General features: G+C 40.5%; 1 protein-coding gene across 3 annotated transcripts in view; it reads left to right on the forward strand.

Annotated features, from left to right (window-relative positions):
• Positions 1 to 25,653, forward strand: part of CLCN3 (chloride voltage-gated channel 3) — a 116,937-nt gene that overhangs the window by 14,607 nt on the left and 76,677 nt on the right. For all 3 annotated transcript variants that reach the window (XM_032803679.2, XM_032803671.2, XM_032803674.2), the window contains exon 2: positions 24,030 to 24,205. In XM_032803679.2, coding sequence (XP_032659570.1) covers positions 24,046 to 24,205 — 160 coding nt within the window. In that variant the 5' untranslated portion in view covers positions 24,030 to 24,045. The remainder of the gene's footprint in view (positions 1 to 24,029; positions 24,206 to 25,653) is intronic.

Raw genomic sequence — 25,653 nt, forward strand, 5'->3', positions numbered from 1 at the left:
GAGTTGCAGCGCTGGCTGTGCTTTGCAAGTGTGGACACAAAGTGAGTTGCAGCGCTGTAAACCCATCACCAGCGCTGCAACTCTCCAGTGTAGCCAAGCCCTCAGTGTGATAAATATGCTTGCTTTGATCTGCTTAACTCTTGGAAGTCCAGAGGCTCCAGGCTGCTGGCTCTGTGCTGCCCAGAGTTACTAGGGAGAGCTCCATCTGCTATTAGGGATTTTTTTTCTGAGAAACCCCTGTAACATTTTGTGAACCCCCAGGGGTTCACAAACCCCAGTTTTGGAACCATTGAGCTAGACTGATCAGTTTCATTTTCTGATTTTCAGACGCTCACAAATGGTAATTGTGTGTTAGTTCATGGCCCTCCTAGGGAACACTTAACTTTAAACAATTAGTTTAAAAAAAAATCACTAGAAATATTTTACTTTTGGGATTTGTTAAATTGTAACCTAAATGTTGGGCTTAGCCCCTGTGGACAGTGACTGCTCAATTGTGATTCAGCCTGAATTCATGTAAACTTTTTGCATAGTGTGTCTTTATCTGTTTTGAAGTTAAACTTCCTTGTCACACTCTGATTGTATATATGCACTACAAGCCAACCTTCGTAGTAGGTTTAATATTCTTGATTGAATACCTTTTGTTTGCACATTCATTTGACTTCAATTATCTTACTTTCCTGAACACGCATTAATTATATGTCACTGAAAAGATATTTGTACTATATTTTTTTAAATCATGTAACATCTTAACTTCATGAACTAAGCTATGAAACCCATGTATAAAGACAATATTCTGACATAAATCTTTTGAGATTTTCTCTTCTAAATGTATCTCTTCTTTATGTAGAAGCAAAATGTAGACTGAAGTGGGTATTCACCCACACGAAAGCTCATGCTCCAATACGTCTGTTAGTCTATAAGGTGCCACAGGACTCTTTGCTGAGAATTTCCTGTGTCAAACATTAATACCTGATCTCAGTTTTTTTATGAAAGATGGTATTTTTAATTTGGTTTTTGACATTCTAGATTAGACAAGACCCCTGGTAGTGCTGGCAAGGAAAGGTTAGTGGCATAAATAGTGTCTTTGGGTTGATCACAAACTGCTTATTTGTTTTACGTTCATGGAGAAGATTTGAGAGGAATCTGGGAATATACTAGTGGGAAAAGCATTGTTGCCTTTAATTCTAGTGATGTGATGTTGTCCAGCAGTGTGGATTTCTCATACCCTGGAGTGATACAGCTGGTTTGATCTAACTTCTTAGTGTATACCACGCTTTAGTAAATCCAACTTAATTTGTAGTATATTAAATCTTGAACTCTAAGTGACCTGTAAAATATAACTGATGGTTAGTTGTGTTACATGTTCCGTTGTGACTAATTGAGCTTTGTTACAAGACTGAAATAAATCAATTGGTGGAAAAGGTTCCCTTTCCAAGAGTTATGTGGAAATTTCTTCGTAGTTCCCCTTCTGTTTGATCCTGCAGTGAAGTCATAATGCTGAATTTGTTGAATTGCATTTCCATGGTCTGATAACACAAACGGTATTAAGACACTACTGCAAGAGTAATCTTTTTTAAAATAAATTGAATCAAAAACTAGCAAGTATGACAAAAATGAATACAAGAGTGAAATATAAATGGTTTCATGCCTCAATGTTAGTTATGCATTACTGTCTATTTGATATTTGTCTTTTGATATAATTTCTAAAATAGTTTTTTAATAATTTAGTAAGAATAATGCTTCCTGTTGTATTTTGAGATTTATATTCTAAAATGGAGGAAGTGTAAAGATTTCTATTATTTATACATTTGATTAAAAACACAAACAATGCTTAGGGCACCTTGAGTTCAGGTATAACAGCATTTAAGTGTACAATTAATTAAAATAGCTTAATACTATGGGTGTGTTCATATTCCAGCCAACAAACCTAGCCATCAACTTCATTCCAATACCTCAGACCTCTACCCTTAGCCCTCCTGAAGTTGCTTATTAACTGTTGTATTCAGCTTTCCATGTTGTTGTAGTCTGAGTTACATGCACAAAACAAAATTGTCTGTAGTATTCGTCAACAGATGAGTCATGAGATGCAGTAATTCTAGCTGAGTACCAAAGAGCTTTGCTGCACTATCCTTTCCACTGGAGTTGAGGCTTCATTCATTTCACACAGCTTAAATATCAGAACTTTTACATGTTTATGAATCTGAAAAATAGTGTCTAGTTTAACTGTTTTTTGCTGTGGACTACCTGTGGGCCCAGGGCTATTAGATTTTGTGTGGGCCGTGCATACACGTCTTTCCTAATTTAAAACTAAGTGATCAAAATTATGGCATCAAGGTTATTAATGCTATACACCTCTACCCTGATATAATGCGACCTGATAGAATGCAGGTTTGCATACAACTCGGTAAAGCTCTGACACGCTGCTCTGAGCAGCGTGTTAAGGGTGCCGGGCCAGACCGGGGCCTAGAGTTTGATAAGGGGCAGAGGGTCTCGAGGCAGTCAAGACATCTGCCGCCCAGGGTCTAGGGGGTAGGAGCTGTGGGAGGGCACTTTTGAGGGCCCCACAGTTCCAGAGTGGCTCGGGGGATTAGTGGGGGGCTGGGAGCAGCCTGTCCTGCTTCCCTCGTCCCAGCCATGTCCCTTGGGGGAAGGGATCCCCCTGCATTCACCGGAAGCGGAGCAGCCCGGCCCCAGCCCACTCCACTCCGCTAGCTCCCAGCCACAGCACTCCACTTCCCACCACAGGTGAGTATGGGGAGCGTCCTTTCCCCAACCTCCCCGCACTCACCAATGGTGGGAAGTGGAGCAGCCCAGTCACAGCTAGCTCCATTCTGCCAGCTTCCAGCCGTGGCGCTCCATTTCCTGCTGCAGGTGAGTGCAGGATCTTTCCTCAGCCACCCCCCAGTGACACGGCTGGGGCTGGGGCAAGGAAAGCGGAGCGGGCTGGGGCCGCATTATTCCACTTCCCACTGCAGGTGAGTGCGGGGGAGATCCTTTCCCCACCTCCCCGCACTCACCGATGGCAGGAAGCGGAGTGCTGCGGTTGGGAGCTGGCTGACTGGGGCCAGGCTGCTCCTTTGCCGGTGAGTGCGTCAGGTGAGTGGGGGCGTGGATAGGAGTCGGAGCAGTCAGGGGACATGAGGGTTGGGTAGGGGATGGGGTTCTGGGGGTGATTAGGGACAGAGGTGGGATTCTGGGGCGGTCAGGGAACAAGGAATTCTAGGGGGAGCAAAGCAAGTTTAATATAACGCGGTCTCACCTATAATGTGGTGAGATTTTCTTGTCTCCCGAGGACCATGTTATATCAGGGTAGAGGTTTACTAAACTTGACTTTTCAATTAAAATAAAACTGTTCTGTGGTTACGTTTTAGTCTTAAAACATGTAGAATATAATTGTTAATTCAAAATAGCCTATTTCTTATTTTAGAACAGCTGTCATATTAGTGTTTTTTTTCTGGGAGGGAGTTTGGGCACGTGGGTGGGGCTCCAGGTTGGGGTGCAGGAGAGGGTGAGAGGGCTGGGAGGGAGTTTGGGTATAGGAGGGGATTATGACCTGGGGCAGGGGGTTGGGGTGCAGGAGGGAGTGCAGGCTCCAGCCAAGGGGCACTCACCACAGGTGGCTCCCAGCCAGTGGCGCAGCATGGTTCAGGCTGCCTGCCTGCCATAGTCCCTGCTGCTCCCGGAAGCAGCCGGCTGCTGGCACATGTCTGTGCATCCCTGGGAGGAAGCGGACAGTGTATCTCTGTGTGCAGTGCCCCCCCTGCAGCTGCGGGGATGGTGCTGGGGACGGGGGCAGTGTGTGGAGCCTTCCCCCTCTGCCCCCTACTGTGCCAGGGGCCGCAGAGCCATGCCAGCCGTTGGCTGTTTCTGGAAGTGGCATGGGGCCACAACATGCAGGCCCTGACTACCATGCCGAACTTCTTAAAATATCACATAACCATAAAGTAGAAATCACCTGGAATGTTTGTGTGAAACATACAAGAAACATGTCTTTGTTTTTTTTAAACTTGGTGACACGTGCACTTTACCCCGAATATACATTAAAGGGCCACTAAGAGTCTCACTTGCCCAAATTTTTTTTTAAATGAATACTGTTAGAAATATTTTCAGAACTATTTTAACAATTTCTCATGGAAACAGTGAATGTGTTTCATCTGTTTTCAAACCATTGACATATTTATTCTCCAAGCTGAAAGAACTGCAAAAAGTAAATAGCAGGAACAGTGAAAAGACAGTAGAGATCATTTTAAGCCTGATTTAAATGTGCTATGCTTTGTTGGACAGTTTAAATAAATTACGTCAGTCTGATGAGCTGACTTTGGCAGAGCTGTGTTTGGGGAAAAAAACTCCTTAAAAGTCAATTAAAATTTCTGGAAAGCTGTTGCATGTGTGTAGACTTCCAAATTGAAGGTGGATGTGTAATAAAACAAGACAATTAAATGAACCTATGGTTATTTAAAAACTTACTTTTCTGTGGAAGAAATACTTTAAGAAATGAATTTTTATTTGAGTCACTATAAATACCACTTTAATCCATTATTATGGTTGACACCTTGGTCAGAAGTCAGGAAATGCATTTTGTATATGCAGCATCTGTAATGTGTTTTATTTCTTTCAACAATAAGAGGTTGAATGGGTAATGTCTAAAATTTAATTGTCCTTTAGCTGTTAATCTAAAAAAACACCTGATATGCTATAGTAGCTGTCAAAATTGCATAATTAAAATAACTTCTCTACCTTAGTCTTGGACAGTTTCTACTGCCTTAATAGTACTAATTATACTGTGATTGCAGTGTTCAAATGTCTTGACATACCACCAGTTAAGTTTTATTTCAAATACCCATTCTCCGTAAAGGATACTATTATACCCAGGTTCTTTTCCTGTAAGCTCCTCTCAAAATCATTATTTCCCCACTGGATTTTTCTGTTGGTCTCAACATTAACTTTATTCATTTAACAAAAGGCAAAGATCTTCTCTTAGTACTCTTTATTTTTACTATAACTCTTCTCCTGATGTTCTCTTTTATCAGCTGTCGCTTTTGTAAATGTCAAATGACTTCTTTTGTTTTCCACTAATTTTACAGAACCAGTGAGTGAAAATGAACTAACAAATATAGATTTTCTTTTTAGAAGTCTCCCTCTTTTTTCTGATTTTTTTTCTTTATTAAATTTATTGCTTCTGCTGCTTGGTTTGTAGGAGGCCACTCTTACATTTATTTTGTATATAAACTTTTAAAAGAATGAGTAAGTGTACTAAATTTTTACCATCGGAAAATCAAATTGTGAAAAGAATAGAATATTTAATAATGGTGTCCCACAGACTTTTCAGTTGAGTGGTCTTACATAATGGGGAGTCATTAGATGCACACTTTCTTTTTCTCGCAGACATAACGCAAATTCTGGATATTATCATAACAATTTTGCCATGTTTCATATAACTTGCCAATACATTGACAGTTTTTTTTCCCCACGATTGTTTAATTGTCGTCAATCACACTATTTTATTTTTCTTACCAAAAAAAGAATATTTGTGTTCTACAGGCATCTGGGTAAATTGAATTTTGCAATTGTTGTGTTAATACCAAGCAACCAAGAACCTGACAAACTAATTCTTTGTGCATATGTTTAAAGAACTGCCTTCAGGGAAGTCATCTTCTCACAAAAGTCTTTTAATTGATCATTTCTAACAACATTCCATTGAATTCCATTCCATGAACTCTCTGGGCTGCTCTCATTCTGTCCGTTTTAAATATTCATTTTACCTCTTGCCTAGCTATCTGAATCTCCTATCGTTGCTTTCAAAATCGCTAAACCTTTTTATTATTACAAATGTATATCTCTAGCAGTTAACTTCGGTTTAGGTGAATTTGGCCTTTACTTTTTACATCAGGATTTGGAGGTGGTGGTGGTGGTGTTTACTAATATAACTTTTTTTTAAAGGCATGTTACATATTGTAAAATATCTGGTGGGAATTAAATAACTTCTAAAAATGTTATATTTCACCATCAAAATATATATTGTTTCTGAATAGCCACTGTTAGTTTCATTGCTTCATAGTCATCCAGCTACTGAGAGAGAGTACAAATTAACCAATTAACCTTATTTTCCAAAATTTTGCACCATCATTAATGGTACTTATGAAACTAAGAAAGAAAAAAAGATAAGTACTGTTGGCTTGTATGCCATTTCTTAAACAAAAAATTGATCAATTAAAAGATATAACCTCACCAACCTTATCTGTTACTTAAAGTTGATACTGAATAAAGACTTCCAGCTAGCTGATGCAGACGGTTTCGAGTTTCTTGATGGGTCTTACACAATATATTAAACTTCCCATGTCCCCCCTCCTTCCCCGGTAGTATACTCTTTAAGATTTATTTCAGGCCATAGGATTATGGCTTATGTGTGCATCTCTAATCTGATTTAGCCAGTGGAACTGTTGCTTTGTAGATGTTACCCATATCCTACTTTTAAAGAACATAAAAACCCAAACACATTTTATTAGTGAGATTTCATGCGTATTTATTCATGAAGGATTCAAAGGAACTTAAAAAATTAAGTTAGTTTCGTGGGGTTGTGAGGGAATCTTTTTCCCCCTCCTCGCTGGACTTTAATAGCCAAGTAGGTGTAAACTTTCTTGTTTACAAATATTTTCAAGCTGAGAATGTGTGTGCTGAGCTTTAACCATTTTTATTTTGACCCTGCAAAGCTACTGATTACCATATCAGATAGGTAAGAGAGGAAAGAATATCCAAAGGAGCCTATCAATTGCTCTAAACGTATTTTTGTTTTGGTGTTATGACTCATGTCTGCAGGTACGGCCACTCACAACTCTCAGTGGCCACAATTCGCTGTTCCCTGCCAATGGGAGCTGCGGGAGCAGTGAACCACAGCCACTGGGAACTGCAAATGGTCGTACCTGTGGACACTCAGGTAAACAGAGCATCTCGCGGCCTGCCAAAGGCTTACCCTGAACAAGCGTGAACCAGGTTTGGGAACCTCTGCTGAACAGGATTTCAGTATACAGTTATAAGCACTCTTACGCTGAGGTGATGATCTACGCTAATTGGGCAGTGCTGCTTAACTAATATAGTTAAAGTAGTACAATTTTTGTGTGTAAAGACCAAGTTCTGTTGGGTTTTTTTTGTCAGTGAGATTTACAATCTCAAGTGCCTAAGTCAGTTTTGAAAATGAGCCTTTGGCTCCTAAGTAACTTTCGCTCTTCTGAACTTTTCAAAGTACAGCTTATCGTTAACTATAATGGCACTACAGTTCTACTCTAACATTAGGAGTCATATGATTTGGAGCACGAGTTCAGTTTTCATCATAAGTAGGCTAGTGGTTTTTTCAGAATTTTAAATGCTGAGTGAGTGCATAAGAAGTGCCCTCAGAGATGAGTATTTACCGTAATTGCAACTGCTTCCAAGAGAACAAGAACACTGAATATAGAGGTAAAATTCCCACTCTGTATGGGTATGTACCATTCAATATTTTTCACTATGCTGTGACCTTTAGTCTCTCTTTTTTTTTTTTTTTTTTTAACTCATGTTCAGTATATTTCGTGTCTGAGAGATACGTAGTCTTAAGAGAAAACAGTATGGAATCTGTGACTTAGGTCTGTATGTTAGCTTCTGCTTAAAGGTATAACATACTTGAAAAATACCAGATTGTATTTCATGTTTTGTGGATATTTAATTGTATACATCATACCACAAAGGTAAACTTCCATCTCTTTTACTTTATTTATTTCTGAACTTCCCTGTATAATGATTTTCTAATCTAGAGTGTGTGTACTTAAATGCTGTCTTCTTGTACATTCCTTCTTTCTGCAGGAGGCTTTCATTTCTTTTCTTTCAAGTAGAATTTAATGGATCTGTAATGGTTTTGTTTTTTTAATTTACTTTTAAAGCACTAACTATATTCTCTTCTATGCTGAGAGTTGCCTAATATTTTCATAATGTTACATGTTGCCTGATGTGTGTGTTAGAACAAGTTAAGTCAAATTATATAGGAAACATAGCTGTATTCCTCCTTTATCAGATGGTCTAAAACTAGGTTTAATTTTATATATGTCGAGGCTTAAACTTATTATAATCTCTTAAAACATTTAAACAGTGAGTAAATTTACTGTTGTGCTTAAATAAATTTAAGTTACCATCCTAATGCAGCTTGACGCAAATCATGAGCAGAAAGTTAATAAGCTGTATATCATTCACCACTTTCTAACATACTAAAAATGTACAATTAATAAGATTCAGCAAACATTAAGCTATATAATTGCTTAAATAAATGTGTATGGTGTACTCTCTTAGGTAGCAAAAATGTACCAGATCTAGTCGAAAGGTTCTATTTAGTTATAAATCAGCATGTTTTAATGGTTATATAAACCATTGAGAGTATAATTTTATTTAGAAAATAACTGATGTACAAATGGAAAAGTTGATTGAAATCAGTGATATAAATTGTGGCTTTCCACTTGGTGTTTTAAATCAGTCCACCCTGTACTTAATATTGTTACAGCTATTGTCCTTTGCTTACTGGATGTCATACATAACCGTGGTGTGTTTTCTTATGATGTTATACTGTGTACCACTAACATAATCTACTTGATCTTTTGAGCAACTTGAGACATAAGAGTTTTCAATGGCTCATATGTCTGTAGAAGGCTTTTCAGTCTAACTTTTTTTTCCCCTCTTAGTTTGAACTATAAAAAGCATCTCTACATGAACTATTAGTACCCTGCCAATTATTTAAAACTATAAAATCAAATGCAAATTTCAGTCAACTCACTCCTTCAAGAAAAAGAAGCTGTGAATGCAAATTACTCCCCAACACACTAGGGAATGCTCTAGCCTCCCTTAACTCTCCTCAGTGTCAGGCAAAACACATGACCCCTGCCACATACCCTGAAAGTTGTGCTCCAAATCATATGACTCCTAACATTACAGTAGCACAGCATTACCACTGGATGCCAAATCATTTACTTGTTTTAATCAGACTGAGTCTTACGTTCTTCATGCTTCTGACACTGAAATAATTACAAATGCAATTCTGCCACCCTTTTTACATTTAGTAAACCTAACTTTGCAAGCAGTTCTGCTGAAAATGCTGATGCTGCTCAGCATGAGTAAAGGTAGCAGAGTCAAGCCTTAAAGGAGCATTTTTTTGGTATCTGGTAAGGGCTGGGGGAACAGTAAGTGTTCCTGCATTGCCTGACTGAAGTAACAATGCCACTGTCCGTGTTGGTGGGAGAAAGAAGGATGCTTTATTTACCTCCCGTGTATGATGTTGGCTCCTCCACTTTTTCCCATTGACGCTGACTACGTTGGGTGAGGTGCTGTAATAATTTAGTAAATTAATTAAAATTATTACAGCTCTTTCTACTGTTCCTTCTGTATTTAACACAGTGGAAAGGATGTCCGTTTAATCCAGACAGCTCTTTGATTGGATAAGTAGATCTAGTTGGGAACTCTGTCTAGATTATTTTTTTTATGGAAAATTCAGTTTATTTACTGTTGCAAAGTTATGAAGATGTAATATCCATGGGTCATAACTGAAATTGTTTAACATGAATTACTTCATTTGTTACCAAGCAAATACGGTGTTAAGAACATCCATTTTAACTGGTAAGAATCTTAACTTTTAGGATATGTCTGCACAGTTATGGGAGGTTGGACTACATTCCAAGCTAACTAGATTAAAGCTGGTATGGGAATCAATAATCGTGATGGCACTGAAGCACAGATTTTAGGGTGAAGTAAGAATGTGATTATATACGCAGGATCCTTATACAGCCCACACCGAGGCCCATGCTGTGGTAGTTACGCTGCTATTGATACCTGAGCTAGATAGATTAAAGCTCGCTTGGGTATATCTACACGTGCTGCAGTTGCACTACCAATTGCAGTGTAGACATTCCCTTAGAATTCTGTTGTTTTTCAGATTTTCAGCAAATATCTATAATTCATCTCTATTTTACTGAAGTGTTTGTGTACATAATTACAATGAACATTTGCATGTTTTTATCTGAGGTATTGTAAACATTGTCTATTTTAGCCTTCTTTCATCTGCAAGTTTCTCTCAGAGGGAGGTCCCTTACAGGCTTTGGAGGGAATGTGTGCTGAAGTGAGGGGAAAGAGTGGTCTACATCACAGCTGCCACTCTTAACGTTCAGTTGTTTTTATGTATAATACCCAATTTGTTGTATTTAGTTGTGCTGACTATTACTGCCTTTACCAAGTTTTGCATTTTTGATGGCTTAGGGATAAGCTGCCATTTTATTCAGCTGTGCTGAGCTTCTTTATTAAAGTTTGTAGATATCCTGCACAGAGGCAAAAGGCAAAACCACAAAATACAGAGCTGAAATTGTTAGTCAGTGACCTGAGTGAATATTAATTTGATCACTGTTGTGCAATTTATGTGAACTCTTTGTTGTCTAAAACTTAGATTTTAATTTTCCAAGGAAGGGCCAGTTTCCTTGTATCAGTTTGGCTTTCTTTCTGCTGTGTACTCTTATATGGAGGACACAGATACTGAGCAATCCTGGGAACCTTTGCTATGGAGTTTATAGGAATGGATGTTGGCATAAGCAGGGCTCTAATTCTCCTGAGGCCAGGTGTTACTCTGAGTGTCATCCATGTGCCATTCTTCCTTATGCTTCCTCTCAGAACCAAATCTGCTATCCACATATTCATCAGTCTCCAGTGGTCTCCTGGAAGCTTATCCATTAATCATGTTTTAAGATCATGTAAACAAATAAAACTTTTTTCCAACCAAACCATTTCATGCAGCCTGTCCAAGGTAGTGATTCTCTGACTTTTTTGGCCCTTTTGAGGAGATAATCCCCCAGATGAGTCACCACTTCCATATAAATCATCCTCTTTTTTTCTGAATCTCTTGAAAACTTTTTCTGTAAGCCTCTGGAGTGGGTTCAGATTTAAGGTGTGGAGTAAGGCCATTTGTAGCCCTTTTTTAAAATTAATTTTAATTTATTAATTTTGGATTAAATTACCGTGGGTTCAGTTCCTCTTGATAAAATTTCAAGCACAACAAAGTGAAGTGTAGTGTAGTTCAGGGGTTCTCAAACTGGGGATCGGGACCCCTCAGGGGGTGGTGAGGTTATTACGTGGGGGGTCTTGAGCTGTCAGCCTCCACCCAAAACCCTGCTTTTCTCCAACATTTATAATGGTGTTGAATATATAAAAAGTGTTTTTAATGTATATGTGGGGGTCGCACTCCGAGGCTTGCTGTGTGAAAGGGGTTACCAGTACAAAAGTCTGGGAATCCCTGGTGTAGTTCAATTTAAAAAATGTTGTTTGTCCATTTTTAATTGAATTTGAATTTCCATCTAAATAGACCTTGACACAAATCAAGCACAACTGATCTAGTAAAAAGTTACACTATATAACTGCTTAAACAAATGTATAAACATATCATGTATCCTCCTGATTAGCAAAAACGCCCACCAGATTTAGTATAAGAGCTATATTTAGTTACAAATCAACATGCTTTAATTACCAACTAGTGAGAATAAACCTTTCTTTAAGAAAAGAATTAAAATTTTCAAATGCAAAACATGATTAAAATGGATTTAAATCAAGCTTTCCTGCTCGCTAATTTAAATCATGACTAAAACCAGTCAGCAGGATTTGGAACATTTTGATAAATTAAATAATAAGTCATCACCAGGACCAGATGGTTTTCACCCAGGAGTTCTGAAGGAATTCATATATGAAATTGCTTAACTACTGTGGAACTGTTGCTTAAATCAGCTTCTCTACGAGGTGACTGGAGGATAGCTAGTGTAACACTGATTTTTTTTTTTTTAAAGGCTCCTGAGGCAATCATGGCAGTTACAGTCCAGTAAGCCTAACTTCAGCACTAACACTTTTTAAAACTGTAGTAAAAAACAGAATTATCAGACATGTAGATGAGCATGGTATGTTGGGGAAGAGTCAACCAGGCTTTTGTTAAAAGAAAATCATGCTTCACCAATCTATTATAATTTTCTTTGAGGATGGGAAGAAGCATGTAGATGAGGATGATCCAGTAGATCTAGCATACTTGGGCTTTCAGAAAGCCTTCAACCAGGTCACAAAGTAAGCAGTCATGGGATGAGAGGGAAGATCGTTCGTGGATCAATAACTGGTTAAAAGATAGAAAACAGAAGGTAAAAATAAATGGTCAGTTTTCACAGTGGAGAGTGGTATATAGCAGGGTCCCACAAAGGTCTGTACTGGGACCAATGCTGTTCAACATTTTCATAAATTATTTGGAAAAGGGAATAAACAGTGAGGTGGCAAAGTTTCCAGATGATACAAAATTACTCAATCTCGTTAAGTCCAAAGCTGACTGTGAAGAGAGAAAAAGGGATCTCACAAAACTGGGTGAATGGGCAACAAAATGGCAGATGAAATTCAGTGTCGATAAACACAAAGTGTAATGTACATTAGAAAACAAAATCCCAACTGTACGTACAAAATGATGAGGTCTAAATTAGTTAACACTCAAGGAAGAGATTTTGGATTAATCCTGGATAGTTCTCTGAAAATATCTGTGCAATGTGCAGCAGCAGTTAAAAAAACCCGACAGTGTTAGGAACCATTAGGAAAGGGACAAGAAGATAGGAAATATTGTAATGTCACTATATAAATCTATAGTATATTTACACCTTGAATACTGTGTGAAGTTCTGGTCACCCTATTTCAAAAAAGCTGAGAGTATGGAACAGCTTCATATGAGGAGAGATTAAAAATACTCTGACTGTTCAGGTCAGAAAAGAGATGGCTAATGGGGATAAGATAGAGGTCTGTAAAATCATGAATGGTATGGAGAAAATTAATAAAGAAATGTGTTGTGATGGTGTAAACTACAAGAACAGAGGTCACCCGATTAAATTTATAAGCAGCAGTTTTAAAACAAACATCAGGAAGTGCTTCACACAACACAGTCAACCTGTGGAATTTGTTACCAGTGGATGTTCTGAAAGCCAAAAGTATTACTGGGTTACAAAAAGAAATGGATAAGTTCATGGAAGGTGAGTCCATCAATGGCGATTAGCCAAGATAGTCAGGCACAGATCCCCATGCTGTGGGTGTCCCTAAACTTCTGACTACCAGAAGCTGGCACTTGATGATGGGATGGATCGCTCGATAATTGGACAAAAATTCAGTTTAAATGAAAATAATCCATTTTATTTTTTAAGACCATGTATTTTATCCACGCTTGTCTTGGGCTACAATATCCTGTGTATCAGCCATGCTTACCCAACAGGTCTGACTGAGTTCAGGTACTTGCCATTCTTCACTTCCAGCAGTATACTGTGATCAGACTGCCTTCTTATAACAACAGTATTGTTTGTTTAGCAGTAGGAACAAAGCATTTAGAGAACAAGGATTTAAAACAGTCTGCCTCCATGGCTGTCTTACCTAAAGGCTTACCGTGGTTTCATTGTAAACTCAGCAGGCCTGACTTCTTTAGAAACCCCCCTCGGACTTCCATGTCGGTCTAGTTCCCCCAACAACCCCTATGCTCACTTGAGATAGAGTTTCAGCCAGCATTTTGTTCTTTTCTTTTCCATTCCATTTCCAATCAGGACTTTTTCCGCCCTGATTCAAACCAGTTTTGCAGGATACCTACAGAGGAGGCAAAATCTTTGAAGTTAGTAGTTCCGGCATTGTCCCTTTAGCACTCAAGTATTTGCAGAGTGCTGACTATCTTGAGCCATTCTTTGCTTTATCCCTGCCTCTAGTCTCCTGTTGTATAACTCACATAGTCATACAGAAAACATCCCTTAACCAGGCCATCATCAGTATTCGTAAATTAAATGTTCTAGGTGGTTGCACTAGTACAGGGACTGTCAAGATCATGTTTTTGACAAGTAATTGCCTGTTTAAGAATTTCAAGTAGAGCTGGTGAATAAACCGTATCAATTATGTTCAGGTGCATTCTAGGGGAAAATGGAGATTAAACAGCCTGTGAGAAATTGACTTGTGACAATGCACCCTCAAACAGAGCATATTTTAATATGACTGAATAATCAATGAGTATTCTTAGCTTTCAGTATAACATTGTCTTCAGTCCATATAATGGTAGAAGTGTAATTTCCCTAAATCAGTGTCTTTTACATTGTAAATCATTGGGGGAAATGTGGCAGCTTTATTGGTTCAGCAGGAGAAACTGAAAACAAACCATTAGTTAATTCATAGTTCTTCCTGTAGAAGCACAATATTAAATTTCAGTAGCATAATGTATTGTATTTCAATTTAAATTGCACTTGAAAAATGACTGTATAATGGCATTGTAGGGTTCCATTTTTTTTGTATGTGATGTCTATACTGAATTTGCTCTATGTGTAAGTCAGAAATTTTCTGATTACCAGTCTTGGAAACTCCTCTTAAATCTGAAGGTCAGGTTGTACTTTATCTTTACTTGTGAAAGGTCACCAGTAGATTAATTCTGCATTTGACCTTGACCCTGCAGATTCTTACAAAAGGGCTTAGTTTTAAGCATACACGTAGTCACACTGAGGGCATTAGGACTACTTATGTGCTTAAGGTTAAGCATCTGTGTAAGTCTTTGCAGGAGCAGGGCTTTAACAGTCTTATTGACTTGCAAAAGGCAATAAATTCTACCTTACTCTCTGATATCGGCATTGACTCTGAAACGCTAATAAACATAAAAACGTAATTTACTGGCAACATATGCAGATATAGCACTGCATAAATACCTACTGAATAAGAGTGTCATTTTTATATAATGATTTTGACTATAACTGTACTATACATTATTCCTCTGAATAAATTATAATTTGAAACATTAAAACTAGAAAATGTACATTTTACTGGTATGGTATCCTAAAACTTTTAAGATGGGTGGTGGAGGAGTGGGGGAGTGGTCATTGTTCTGAATACTAGGACTCTGAGGTAAGCATCTGGGTTCTTGTCTTTGCTCTACCACTAACTCCATCAATAACTAGGGAGGATGTTAAACATTTTTAAATCAGTACGACTTGAGTAACTTGTACACTAGAGTATTTAAAAAAAAAAAAAAAAAACTGCAGAGAAGTTCTGTCAACTAGTGTTTATTTTAAACACATTTTGGAACACGGAGGAAATTCCAGAGGAATTGGGGGAAAAAGTTAATTTCTCAGTATTTAAAAAGAGTAAATGGAATGACCTGGGTAACTGTAGGTCTCTTAGCCTGACATCAGTCCCACATAAAATAATGGGAAGGCTAATATGTGAATCTGTGACAAATTAAAGAATGGTAGCTTAATTAATGCCATTCAGCATGGTTTAATGGATCATTAATAGATGTCAGACTTGATGTAGCTTTTTTGATCAGGTCACAAGGTTAGTTATTAAATATAACTGGGACTTAATATACTTATTCCTGTATGGCATTCTAAAAAAAAAAAAAAGCGCTCTACAAAATCAGTGAAGTCCAATTGAATGGATTAGGACCAGGTTATCTGATACAGCACAAGAAGTATTTGTCAATGGTGAATTGTCATCTGATGGGAGTGTTTCTAATGGGATCCTATGGCAATCTGTCTTGGCCCAAAGCTGTTCAATATCTTTATCAATGATCTGGAAAAATATAAAATCATTGGTGGAAAAATTTGCAGATAATACAAGTTGGTAGAGAAGTAAATAATGATGGGGACAAGTTACTTTTACAAGCAATCTAGATCACCTGGTAAGGTGGGCTCATTTGAGCAACATGTAGGACCTTGTATTTGGCTCTAATAAAAAAAAACATCAGGGAACAAAGAATGTAGGTGTCACTTATGAGATGGAGGGGAGTATCCTAGAATGCACTGACACTGAAAAGGATTTAGGCGTCTTGATAGTCACGTGAAAATGAGCTCCCAGTGCGATGCAGTAGCTAAGAGGGTTAATATAATCCTTGGCTGTATAAGCAAGGGAATATTAACTAGGGGTAAGGTGGTGGTATTACCTCTCTGTGATAAGATAGTTTCAGGAGTACCGTAGCTGGTTCTGGTGTCCATACATCAAAAAGGATATGGAAAAATTTGAATGGGTTCAGAACAGATACAGAAGAATGATATAAGGTCTGGAGAACATGCCATACAGTGAGACTTAAGAAGCTCAATCTATTTAATTCATCCAAGAGAATGTTAACAAATAACTTGATCAAGGGTGTCTACATACCTGTGTGGGGAAGAGATTTATGAAAATAGATGGTTCTTTAGTCTAAAAGAGAAATAGGCTTAATGAATAATTGATTATAGGGTCTTCTGTCTACAGACAAAGGCATGACAAAATCCAGTGGTTGGAAGTTGAAGCTAGACATTCAGAGTGGAAATAAGATGTACACTTAAAAAAACAAATGCACAAGAGTAATGCATTGTAGGGTGCATATTGATGCATGTGTTCATTCAAGGATCAACACCAAATTAGTCGGTCTCTCTTTGTGTAAAAGAGTTCCTTGTGTTAACTGGATCAATATTAAGCTAATATCACAACCTTGTTGTCTATAATCTGCATGTTTAATTGCACTTACTGGGGAAATAACTCATTTTTTTCCATACCACCCTTGACACTGTCATATGTGAGCATGTATAATTCAGTGTTTGATCTTGGGGCATAAAAGAAGCAATGAAACATCTTGGCAACCAAAATCACTTGATATTAGAGTATGTGACATATTTTTTTCATTCTGATATTCATCATGAAAAGATGGACAAATAATATGATTTTACTATGGAACAAGGCAAGTCTGATAGACACCAACAATAGTTTGTGGAGAGGAATTGTTTAACAGATTATATTCATTTGTAATAGTTTTAGTGTGTCCTTTTTTCCACTGAGACCATCTTTATACCTAAATAGAAACACTAGGTCTTTAGCTGGCATTTAGAATGTTATCTTGAGGTACCCAGAAGTTCCATGTAAAAATGGAAGTGTCCGAGGATAGTTGAAAACAGCTCTATTATAATTTTCTTATATTTTCTTTTTTGCAGCTTCTCTTTTTGCTTTCTTGCCATTTTACTGTGAATTCTACATGAATCCCAAAGTTTCCCACTATGTGCCTTACCCCCCACGTGCATAAGCACCACATATATATTATTGTGTGTGTGTGTATTATTTATTAAAAATACACACACACAATTTTCCTTGCTGTTTCAGTTTCACTAGCCTTCTAAACCCAGTTTTCTTACACTGTGGAAATGCCAATAAGCTATTATGCAGATATATTTTTATTTGCTAAGATAGTTTTGTATGCTGCCTTAACCTTTGGTGTACAAAAATATGCATCCCTCCTTTTGAGCAAAACCGCTGAATGTAAAGCATGTCAAAGTATAGTTCCTATAGTAATCTCTAACGGTGAGCTATGCTGTGTGCTAGTCTGACCTAGTAACATAGTTGGGGCTAATGCACGTATGTATCATTCTTCTTAAAGTGTTTCCACATGTCCATTCCAATGTTGGGGGGGGTGTGCCTGAGCGCAGCTGCCAGAATTGTTTCCCGTAGTGATATCTGTTGGGCTGGCTCCAGCACTCTCTGGTGCCACTCTCTCATACCACTGGTATAAAGGACCCTGCTGACCCAATCCCTTTCAGTTGCTTCTTACCACCCATGATGGTTGCTGGAACTCTTATTATATGGAGATATACCTATCTCGTAGAGCTGGAAGGGACCTTGAAAGATCATTGAGTCTAGTCCCCTGCCTTCACAGCAGGATCAAGTACTGTCCCTGACAGATTTTTGTCCCAGATCCCTAAAGGATTGAACTCTCAACCCTGGGTTTAGCAGGCCAATGCTCAAAACCACTGAGCTATCTCTCCCCCCACCTCCATTGCTCAGGCAATTTTCTCTGAGTCACTTTTCTTCTACTTTAGTGTAAATAGTTATTGTAGTTGCTAATTTTTAATAGTTTTTGGGTGCCTTCACGTTTAGTTAGCAGAGTCATCCACATCCCGGTGCCGAGGCATGCCTCGGTTACCAGGCCCTGCGCTTCTTGTGATAAGTCTATGCCTTTGAGTGACCTGCACTCAATTTGTCTCAAGTGCTTGGGAGAATCTCATAGGAAAGACCGTTGATATATCTGCAGAGTCTTGAAACCCTACACCAAAAAGCATCGAGCAGCAAGACTAAAGGTCCTCCTCAAGCAGGCAGTCTTAAGACCTGCCTTGGAGCCACACTTGGACTCTGCACCAAGCACGTCAGCTGTAGTGTGAAGTGCTCCTCCCACAAAGTTGGGAATCCTAGCACCAATCTGCTTCTCCAGTGCCTAAGAAGCACCATAAACATCATGAGAAGAGCCAATCCCCGGTGCCTAAGGCAAGCAGACAGGGGGACCACGATAGAGCAAGACTTGTGTTGAGCCAGCACTTTCGCATCAGATGTCAGCAACTCCAGTACGGCTGCAAGCGCTATTGATACCAGTACAGGAGCCACCTCCTTCCATCAACTCCAGAGGTGTTTGCAGCAGCCAGGGACCCTTTTTCCCTACCAGTACCGGCGTCCCTAGAGGGTCAGGACTTGGTACTGCAAGTGCCACTGAGCAGTACAGAGATGTTGCCTGGACTTTGCCTTGCACCACCACTGTCTAGAGGGAAACCTCCGTTGGCAGCCTCCTCAAGATCTTCACCACAACATCAATCAGCAGCACTACAACATCAATCACCAACACCGAAGAGAACGGCACTGCCTTGGACTCCACGCCACAGCTTGTCCTTTTCTTTGGACTCGGAAGTGGGATCTTACTCCTCTTCTCCTCCCCTCACCCCCAATCAGCACAGCTACCTGTGCTGCTCCCTGGGCCATTCCTATTCAACTGCGGCCCCATGGACAGGGGTGCCTCCAAACTCTTGGCCTCAGGTGCCAATCCCCATAGACCCAATCGGATGGCTGTTTTGGAATCCTTGGGGGGTGATCATATTCTGTTGCCTCAGAAAATAGGGCACACCTGATACTGCGTCAAGAGACCCCAAACTCTGGTACCGAACCCATCATCGAGCCTCAAGAGGAAGCCCTGCAGGTCCCGGTGGACATTGAGGAAGTGGTGGAGGCTCCTCAGCCCATTATAGATTCCTCATCCTGCTCCCCAGATGAGGCAGTAGTACAGCAGCAGGGATGTCCTGCCACAGGATGACCACAAGGTGTACCAGAACTTGTAGCAGATGGCCTCAAACTTGAGAGTAAACATAGAAGTGGTCAAGGAGAAACATACAGTCTCTTGGTGGCAGGTCCTGCTAGAGTAACAGCCATTATGGACCCAGTCATGATCTTGTAGCAAATCCGTGCCTCCCTTTCTCCTGCAGCAAAGCATACAGAGCACAAGTACTTTGAACCAGCTAAAAGGTACAAATTCCTCTTTTCATACTTGCCAGTAGCAGCCACCAACAAAAGAGATTGACAACAAGCAGGTCCTATGCCCAAGGTGAAAGATCCAAAGAAATTGGACCTGTTCAGTCAGAAAGCATACTCCATGGGGGGGCCTACACATCCTCTTAGCGAAGCAGCAAGCTTTGCTGGGCTGTTATGATTTTAATATGTGGGAGAGTGTTAAAATTTAAGGACCTTGTTCCCAGGATTCTAGACAGGACTTATTGTTCTTAATGGAAGAAGGGAAGATGGTAGCACAAGCCTCATTTTAGGCAGCTCTGGATGTCACTGATTCCATGGGCAGATCAGTGGCCACAGCGGTAACTATACACAGGAGCTCATGGTTGCAGTCCTCTGGGCTCCCACGTGAGGTGCAATAAACCTTACAAAACCTTCCCTTTCAAGGGTCATTGCTCTTCTCTGAGCAAACAGATGCTAGCTGCATGGTCTCAAGGACTCAAAGGAGACCTTGAAATTGCTGGGGCTGTATGCATTGGCAGTATTGAGGAAGCACTACAGGCCCCAACAGACTGGCCGCTACTTTGCCCAAACAGCCAAGCAAGATCAACAGAGGAAGAGCAGGGAGTTCAAATGTAGGCCCTCCCTACCATCCTTCTCGGCAGGACCTACGCAGACCAGCCCCAGACACTTGCGGACCTTAAAGCACTTATTTTGCAGAGACGCTCAAGGTTGATATTGCAATCCCCTCTACGCTGAATCCAGTTAACCCATTGTTCTCAAACCACTTCTCCCACTTCCTTGAGGCCTTGACTTAGATTACTTCAGATTGCTGGATTCTCAGCACAGTAGGAGTTACGCCATCCAATTTTTTTGTCTACCGCACCTTCCCAAGCCCCTCCCCTCCCCTCCCCCTTGGACTTCTTCAGGGACCCTTTTCTTGAGCAACTGTAGGAACAAGAACCCCAATCCCTCCTTCCTCTTAGGTGGAATGGAACCTCCTCCTCAGCTCCCAGGAGGTGAAAGGAATTCTATTCCTATTACTTCCAAATTCTGAAAGCTGAGGGTGGTCTCAGACCAATTTTAGACCTGCGTCATCTCAACTGCCATCTCAAACACTTTGTTTCACATAGTCTCCTTGGCTTCTGTCATTCCCTTGCTGCATTCATGGGATTGGTATGTCGCCCTCGATCTAAAAGACGCATGTCGATTTTGAGACTAGACAATTCCTACGATTTGTAGCGTGTCAAGGTCATAATCAGTTTGTGGTCCTTCCTTTGGTGCAGCTGTCAGGCCGAATGGTCTTCAACTAATGCATGGTAGGTGTGGCAGCCTGTCCCAGGAAAAAGGGAGTCCATGTATTCCTGTACTTCAACGACTGGCTGGTCAAGGGCCGATCCAGAGCTCAAGTGGAAGGCAACATCCCTCACATCCAATTGACCATTAGCATGTTAGATCTACTGATAAATGACCAGAAATCCACCCTTATCCTGGTCCAAAGGACATAGTTCATTGGTGCAGTTCTTAACTCCATGTGAATTCTACTTCCAGGTGATAGCTTTTGGTTGATTACATCTCTTATATGGTCCCTCCAGGCTCATCCGATCACAACTGTATGAAAGAGTCTAAGCCTTCTGTGCCACATGGCTTTGTGGACAAACATAGTGCATCAAGCAGGGCCTGGTTGGCCATGGTATTCTCCTCCTCACATCATCATATGGACTCAGTACTCATGATGCCTGCTCAGGTCCTCAACTTACTAACATGGTGGCTGAACCACCGCATGGTATATGCAGGGGTACCCCTTCTCAAGGCCTCAACTCTCGATGTCTCTAGTATCTGAAGCAACAGCCCTTGGCTGGGGAGCCCCTCTAGAATCCCTCAGGACTCAGGGCCTCTGGTCTCAAGAAAAACTTTCCCTCCATATCAACATCAGGGAGCTCTGCCTAGCCTGCCGGGTTTTCTACCCCACATTATGAGCAGGACTGTATCGATTTTCATAAATAATATAGTGGCCATGTTCTACACAAACAGGGCAGTGCGCTTTCTTCCCCTCTGTGTCAAGAAGCAATCTCACTGTTGGAGTTCATTCCATCAGTCTAGAAGTGTCCTACCTTCTGGGAATGCAGAACCAGCTGGCATATCACCTCAGCAGGTCTTTCTTCTCTCACGATGAGTAAAGTCACATTTTAGTCACAGGTATATTTAGTAAATGTCATGGACAGGTCACAGGCCATAAACAAAAATTCACAGCCCGGGACCTGTCCATGACTTCTGCTAAAAATACTCACCCCCACTAAAACTTGGGCTGGGGCACTCTGATGGAGGTGTCTGGGGCACTGTGGGTGCTGGGGGATGTGGCCCGGGACCCCTGCTTGTACTAGTGGAGGGGAATTAGCGGGGCTTCCTACCCTGCTCCGCGTCTCTGCAGCTTCTAGGTGGTGGAGGCAGGAGCCAGGGCAGGGGCTCCCACCACAAGCGTTGGCTGCTGCAGCTAATAGGAGCAGCTGGGACAGGGCCTGTATGTGGCGTGGAGACCCCCTCCTTGGCTTCTCCCCCACCTAGTAACTGCAGGGGATCCATGCGAGCGGGAGCCCTCCACCCTGAGGTAAGCCTCCCCCCACACTCTCCAACCCCCTGCCTATTGCCCTGAGCCCCCTGCCACACACCCAAACTGCTGCTGCTAGCTCAGGGGCTGGACAAAGTACCTGTATTAGGCATTTTATCCTACCTGCAGATTCAGAAGGTTATGATGAAAATCAAGCGGGACCAAGCCTGGGTCATTTTCATATCCCCCAGGCAACACTGGTTCACTACTCTTCGGGCTTTCAGTGGCCGCCACACTACAGCTTCTGCTATATCCAGACTTGATCTCCTGAGACGACAGTTGGCTGCTCCCCCCCAGTGTAGACCAGGGCTTAGTGGCCATTGCTTTGGCCAGAAGAGTCTCAAAGATCTGGACCTTCACATCAGAGCCCCCATATATGGTCATCTTCAGGAATAAAGTCCAGCTGTGTCCATACTTGTCGTTCCTCCCAAAGGTGGTTTCACAATTCCACTACAGTCAAGCAGTCTTCCTGCCAGTATTCTGTGCTAAACCACTCTGGCCTCCTCTGCTGCCTTCCCAGCACAAGTCCCTACTCAGGACATCTGCAGAGCAGCAACCTGGTTGTCAGTGCACACATTCTCAACGCACTGTGTCATCACCTAGCAGGCTAGAGACAATGCCAGGTTCAGCTGCACATTCTTGCAGTCACCTTGTCCTTAAACTCTGAACCTACCTCCTGTACAACTGCTTGAGAGTCACCTACTTTTACTGGACATGTGCAAGCGCTTGAAGAAAACATGGTTACTAATGTTTCTGTAACTTGTTCTTCGAGATGTGTTGCCATTTCAAAACCCACCATCTGCCCCCTCTTATCGGAGGCGGTCAGTAAGAAGAAACTGAAAGGGAGAGAGGTCAGCAGGACTCTTTGTACTGGTAGCATGAGTGCATGGCACCAGAGGGCACTGGAGCCAACCCGATGGATATCACTAGGGGAAAGAATTCTGGCAACTGTGCTCGGGATTCATACACACCTACATTGGAATGAACATGAGCAACACGTCTCAAAGAACAGTTACAGGTAAGTTAGTAACTGTGTGTGTGTGTGTGTGTGTGTTTGTTTATATAGATATAGATATAGAAATAGAAGCAAGGAAGACAGTCATCAAGGGTCAGTGGCATTTTCCTTCCAGATAGGCCCATAGAAATGACTGGCTCACATCTTGACAAAATCAAAAGTACAGACTAATTAGCCTCCTCCCTGTATGGATATGAAGTAAACACAAGCAAATCTTGTGTGTCCGTCCCTCTTTTTCATAACCAATGTTGCTATATTATAGTCTGTGCAAAAAGGTGATCAATTGCAACTTGCAGACTCCTCTGTGCTAGCAAAGGGATAAACTTTGCTATCCTATTTGATTATGAATGTGTGGTTAAAAAATGAAGTTATTTTTTATTGACTTATATTACACTAGAACCAGTTCTTAATGTCTCTTTTTGGTTTCCAACTTCTTAATAAAAGTCTTTCAGTAATTTACAACTTAGCCCCATTTAACTAAATTCAGACTTAACTCTTTTATGCACTACAGTTAAACAGATTTTTAAAAAATCACCTTTAAAACTTGCTTTATACTCTGCACTCTGACTCAGGTAGGTATTACAGTAGACTATATAACATAGTTGGCCACACTGATCTGCCTTAGTGGTTAAGGAAGCTTACTTTTTCATTTACCTCCCAATCCTGAGTATATTAATATTGAGTGTTGTTTATGTCATTGACCTTCCTTGTGCCTGTTTAGAGATGAATATTGGCTAGGCATCTGTCCAAAGGGAGCCTATTTGGATTATTATCATGTTTCTTCAGAGTGGAATAGTTACAGGAGAATTGAGATTGAAGTAGGAAGGTCCTAGGAAGGGGGATGAGGGAGAATTAGCCATAAATAAGAGATTCTTCCTTGCTTAAGAGGTCCTACATTGTAAGTATTGTTATATCAATATTTAACTAATAAAAAGTATTGAAATATAGTACTTAGATGTTGTTCCACATAGTATGATCTAAATTTTTATCAAATGAAGCTCAAGCGTATTTGCTTTATTTAATATGAATTATTTGTTCTCTATTGTGTATCTTAAAAGCTGCTTCCTAACACAGCGTTCTTCCTTCTCTTAGGTTATAAAGCAGCTAAATGGAGTCTGAGCAGCTGTTCCGTAGGGGCTACTATCGAAATAGTTACAACAGCATAACCAGTGCAAGCAGCGATGAGGAACTTTTAGATGGAGCAGGTGTCATTATGGACTTTCAGACTTCTGAAGATGACAATTTATTAGATGGTGATGCATCTGTTGGTAAGTTTTAGTAATCCTTATTTATGGCTTTTTGGTTTATAATCTTTCTTTTGAGTCTAGAAAGGAACAGTTTTTGAAGCAGTAATTAAAATTTTCTAGATCTTGTCAGCAAATCTGTTCATGAACAGGTGGCTTTAAGAAAAGTTACTGAAAAATGTATATGAGTGTCTACTAAGGTTTATCTTGCTAAGCAGTTATATTAGACTTACAGTGCTAACTTTTCTGATCTTGTGTCTTCTATCATTGCTTACAAAGCTGAAAAAAATCTTATTGTCAAGTTTCTCTTCTCTTTGGGAAGAGTCATAAAAGCCACCTTCTCTTTTCTTATCTGGCTCTTTGAGTGAGAAGGCTGCAAAGTTAGCTCTCATATCTGAACAGCAACTCATGAGAATAGTTTGCTTATTATCTTCTGTAGTAGAATTAGACTGGGTGTAACTATTTTTCCTACTGTTTACTGTAATCTGCTTCTTAGCACTATTCCCCTCCATATCAAAATAGAATGATGATTCTTCTGTAGTTGGTGACCATACTACCAAGAATCCCGGGAAAAGTACATTGTCACTAAATGACTAAGTTAGAGCAACAAGGTGGGTGAGGCAATATCTTTTATTGAACCAACTTCTGTTAGTGAAATGACAAGCTTTCAAGCTACACAGAGATCTTACTCAATTTAGAGCCAGTATGCACTCTATGGTGGTGAATAACAAACACTGGCAAGGGGCAGAGATCCATCAGCAACAGAGTGTAAAAACCATGATTCGGTCAGTTCTACTGTTGCCTGACCCATTTGAGCAGCAGCTGTGAAACTCACCAGTATCTTCTAAGTTTTATTGTGCTTCTACCTCTCTTTGTGTGCAGAAATGAGAAATCTCTTTTGTGACTGTATCTACCTGAGTATCTCCAGCAACTGTCTGCTTGCCTCAGGTTTTAATCTGTAAAATGGGGATAGTAATATCTTTGTTGCTTGTAAGAGTCCCGTCAGCAACAGCAGAGTGAACTGTAAATGTGAACTTTGCAATTTCTGTTCCGACTACTTTGGGACAGATGACATTTTCATCTTCCATCAGCTGGTACTCAAGAACGCTATCAGCACAAGTAAAAGGGCACTGAAGTGATCCCACTCATCACTCTAGATGTGAGGTCTTCAGAAACATTAATGAATTCATCTTCACAACACTTATGTGGGGTAGGAAAGTATTATTGTCTTCATTTTACAGATTCGTATTCTCCAACCCCTATTGCTTCCCTTTTCCTCTTCACCCTGGCTTTGTCCCTGTCGTTCTCTCTTGTTTTGTGCCCAGCCCTCCGCTGTATTCTAGTATGGTAGCTTCCTTCACCACCACACTTCCTGGGCACTAGTGGGCAGAGCGTTGAGAGCACGGTTATCCATTCCAATTCTTGGCATCACAGTGGCCCTTGGCAGCCAGAGGAGCACTTGCAGGTCAAGT

The sequence above is a fragment of the Chelonoidis abingdonii genome, chromosome 5 (genome assembly GCF_003597395.2).
Source record: "Chelonoidis abingdonii isolate Lonesome George chromosome 5, CheloAbing_2.0, whole genome shotgun sequence".
Classification (NCBI taxonomy): Eukaryota; Metazoa; Chordata; order Testudines; family Testudinidae; genus Chelonoidis; species Chelonoidis abingdonii.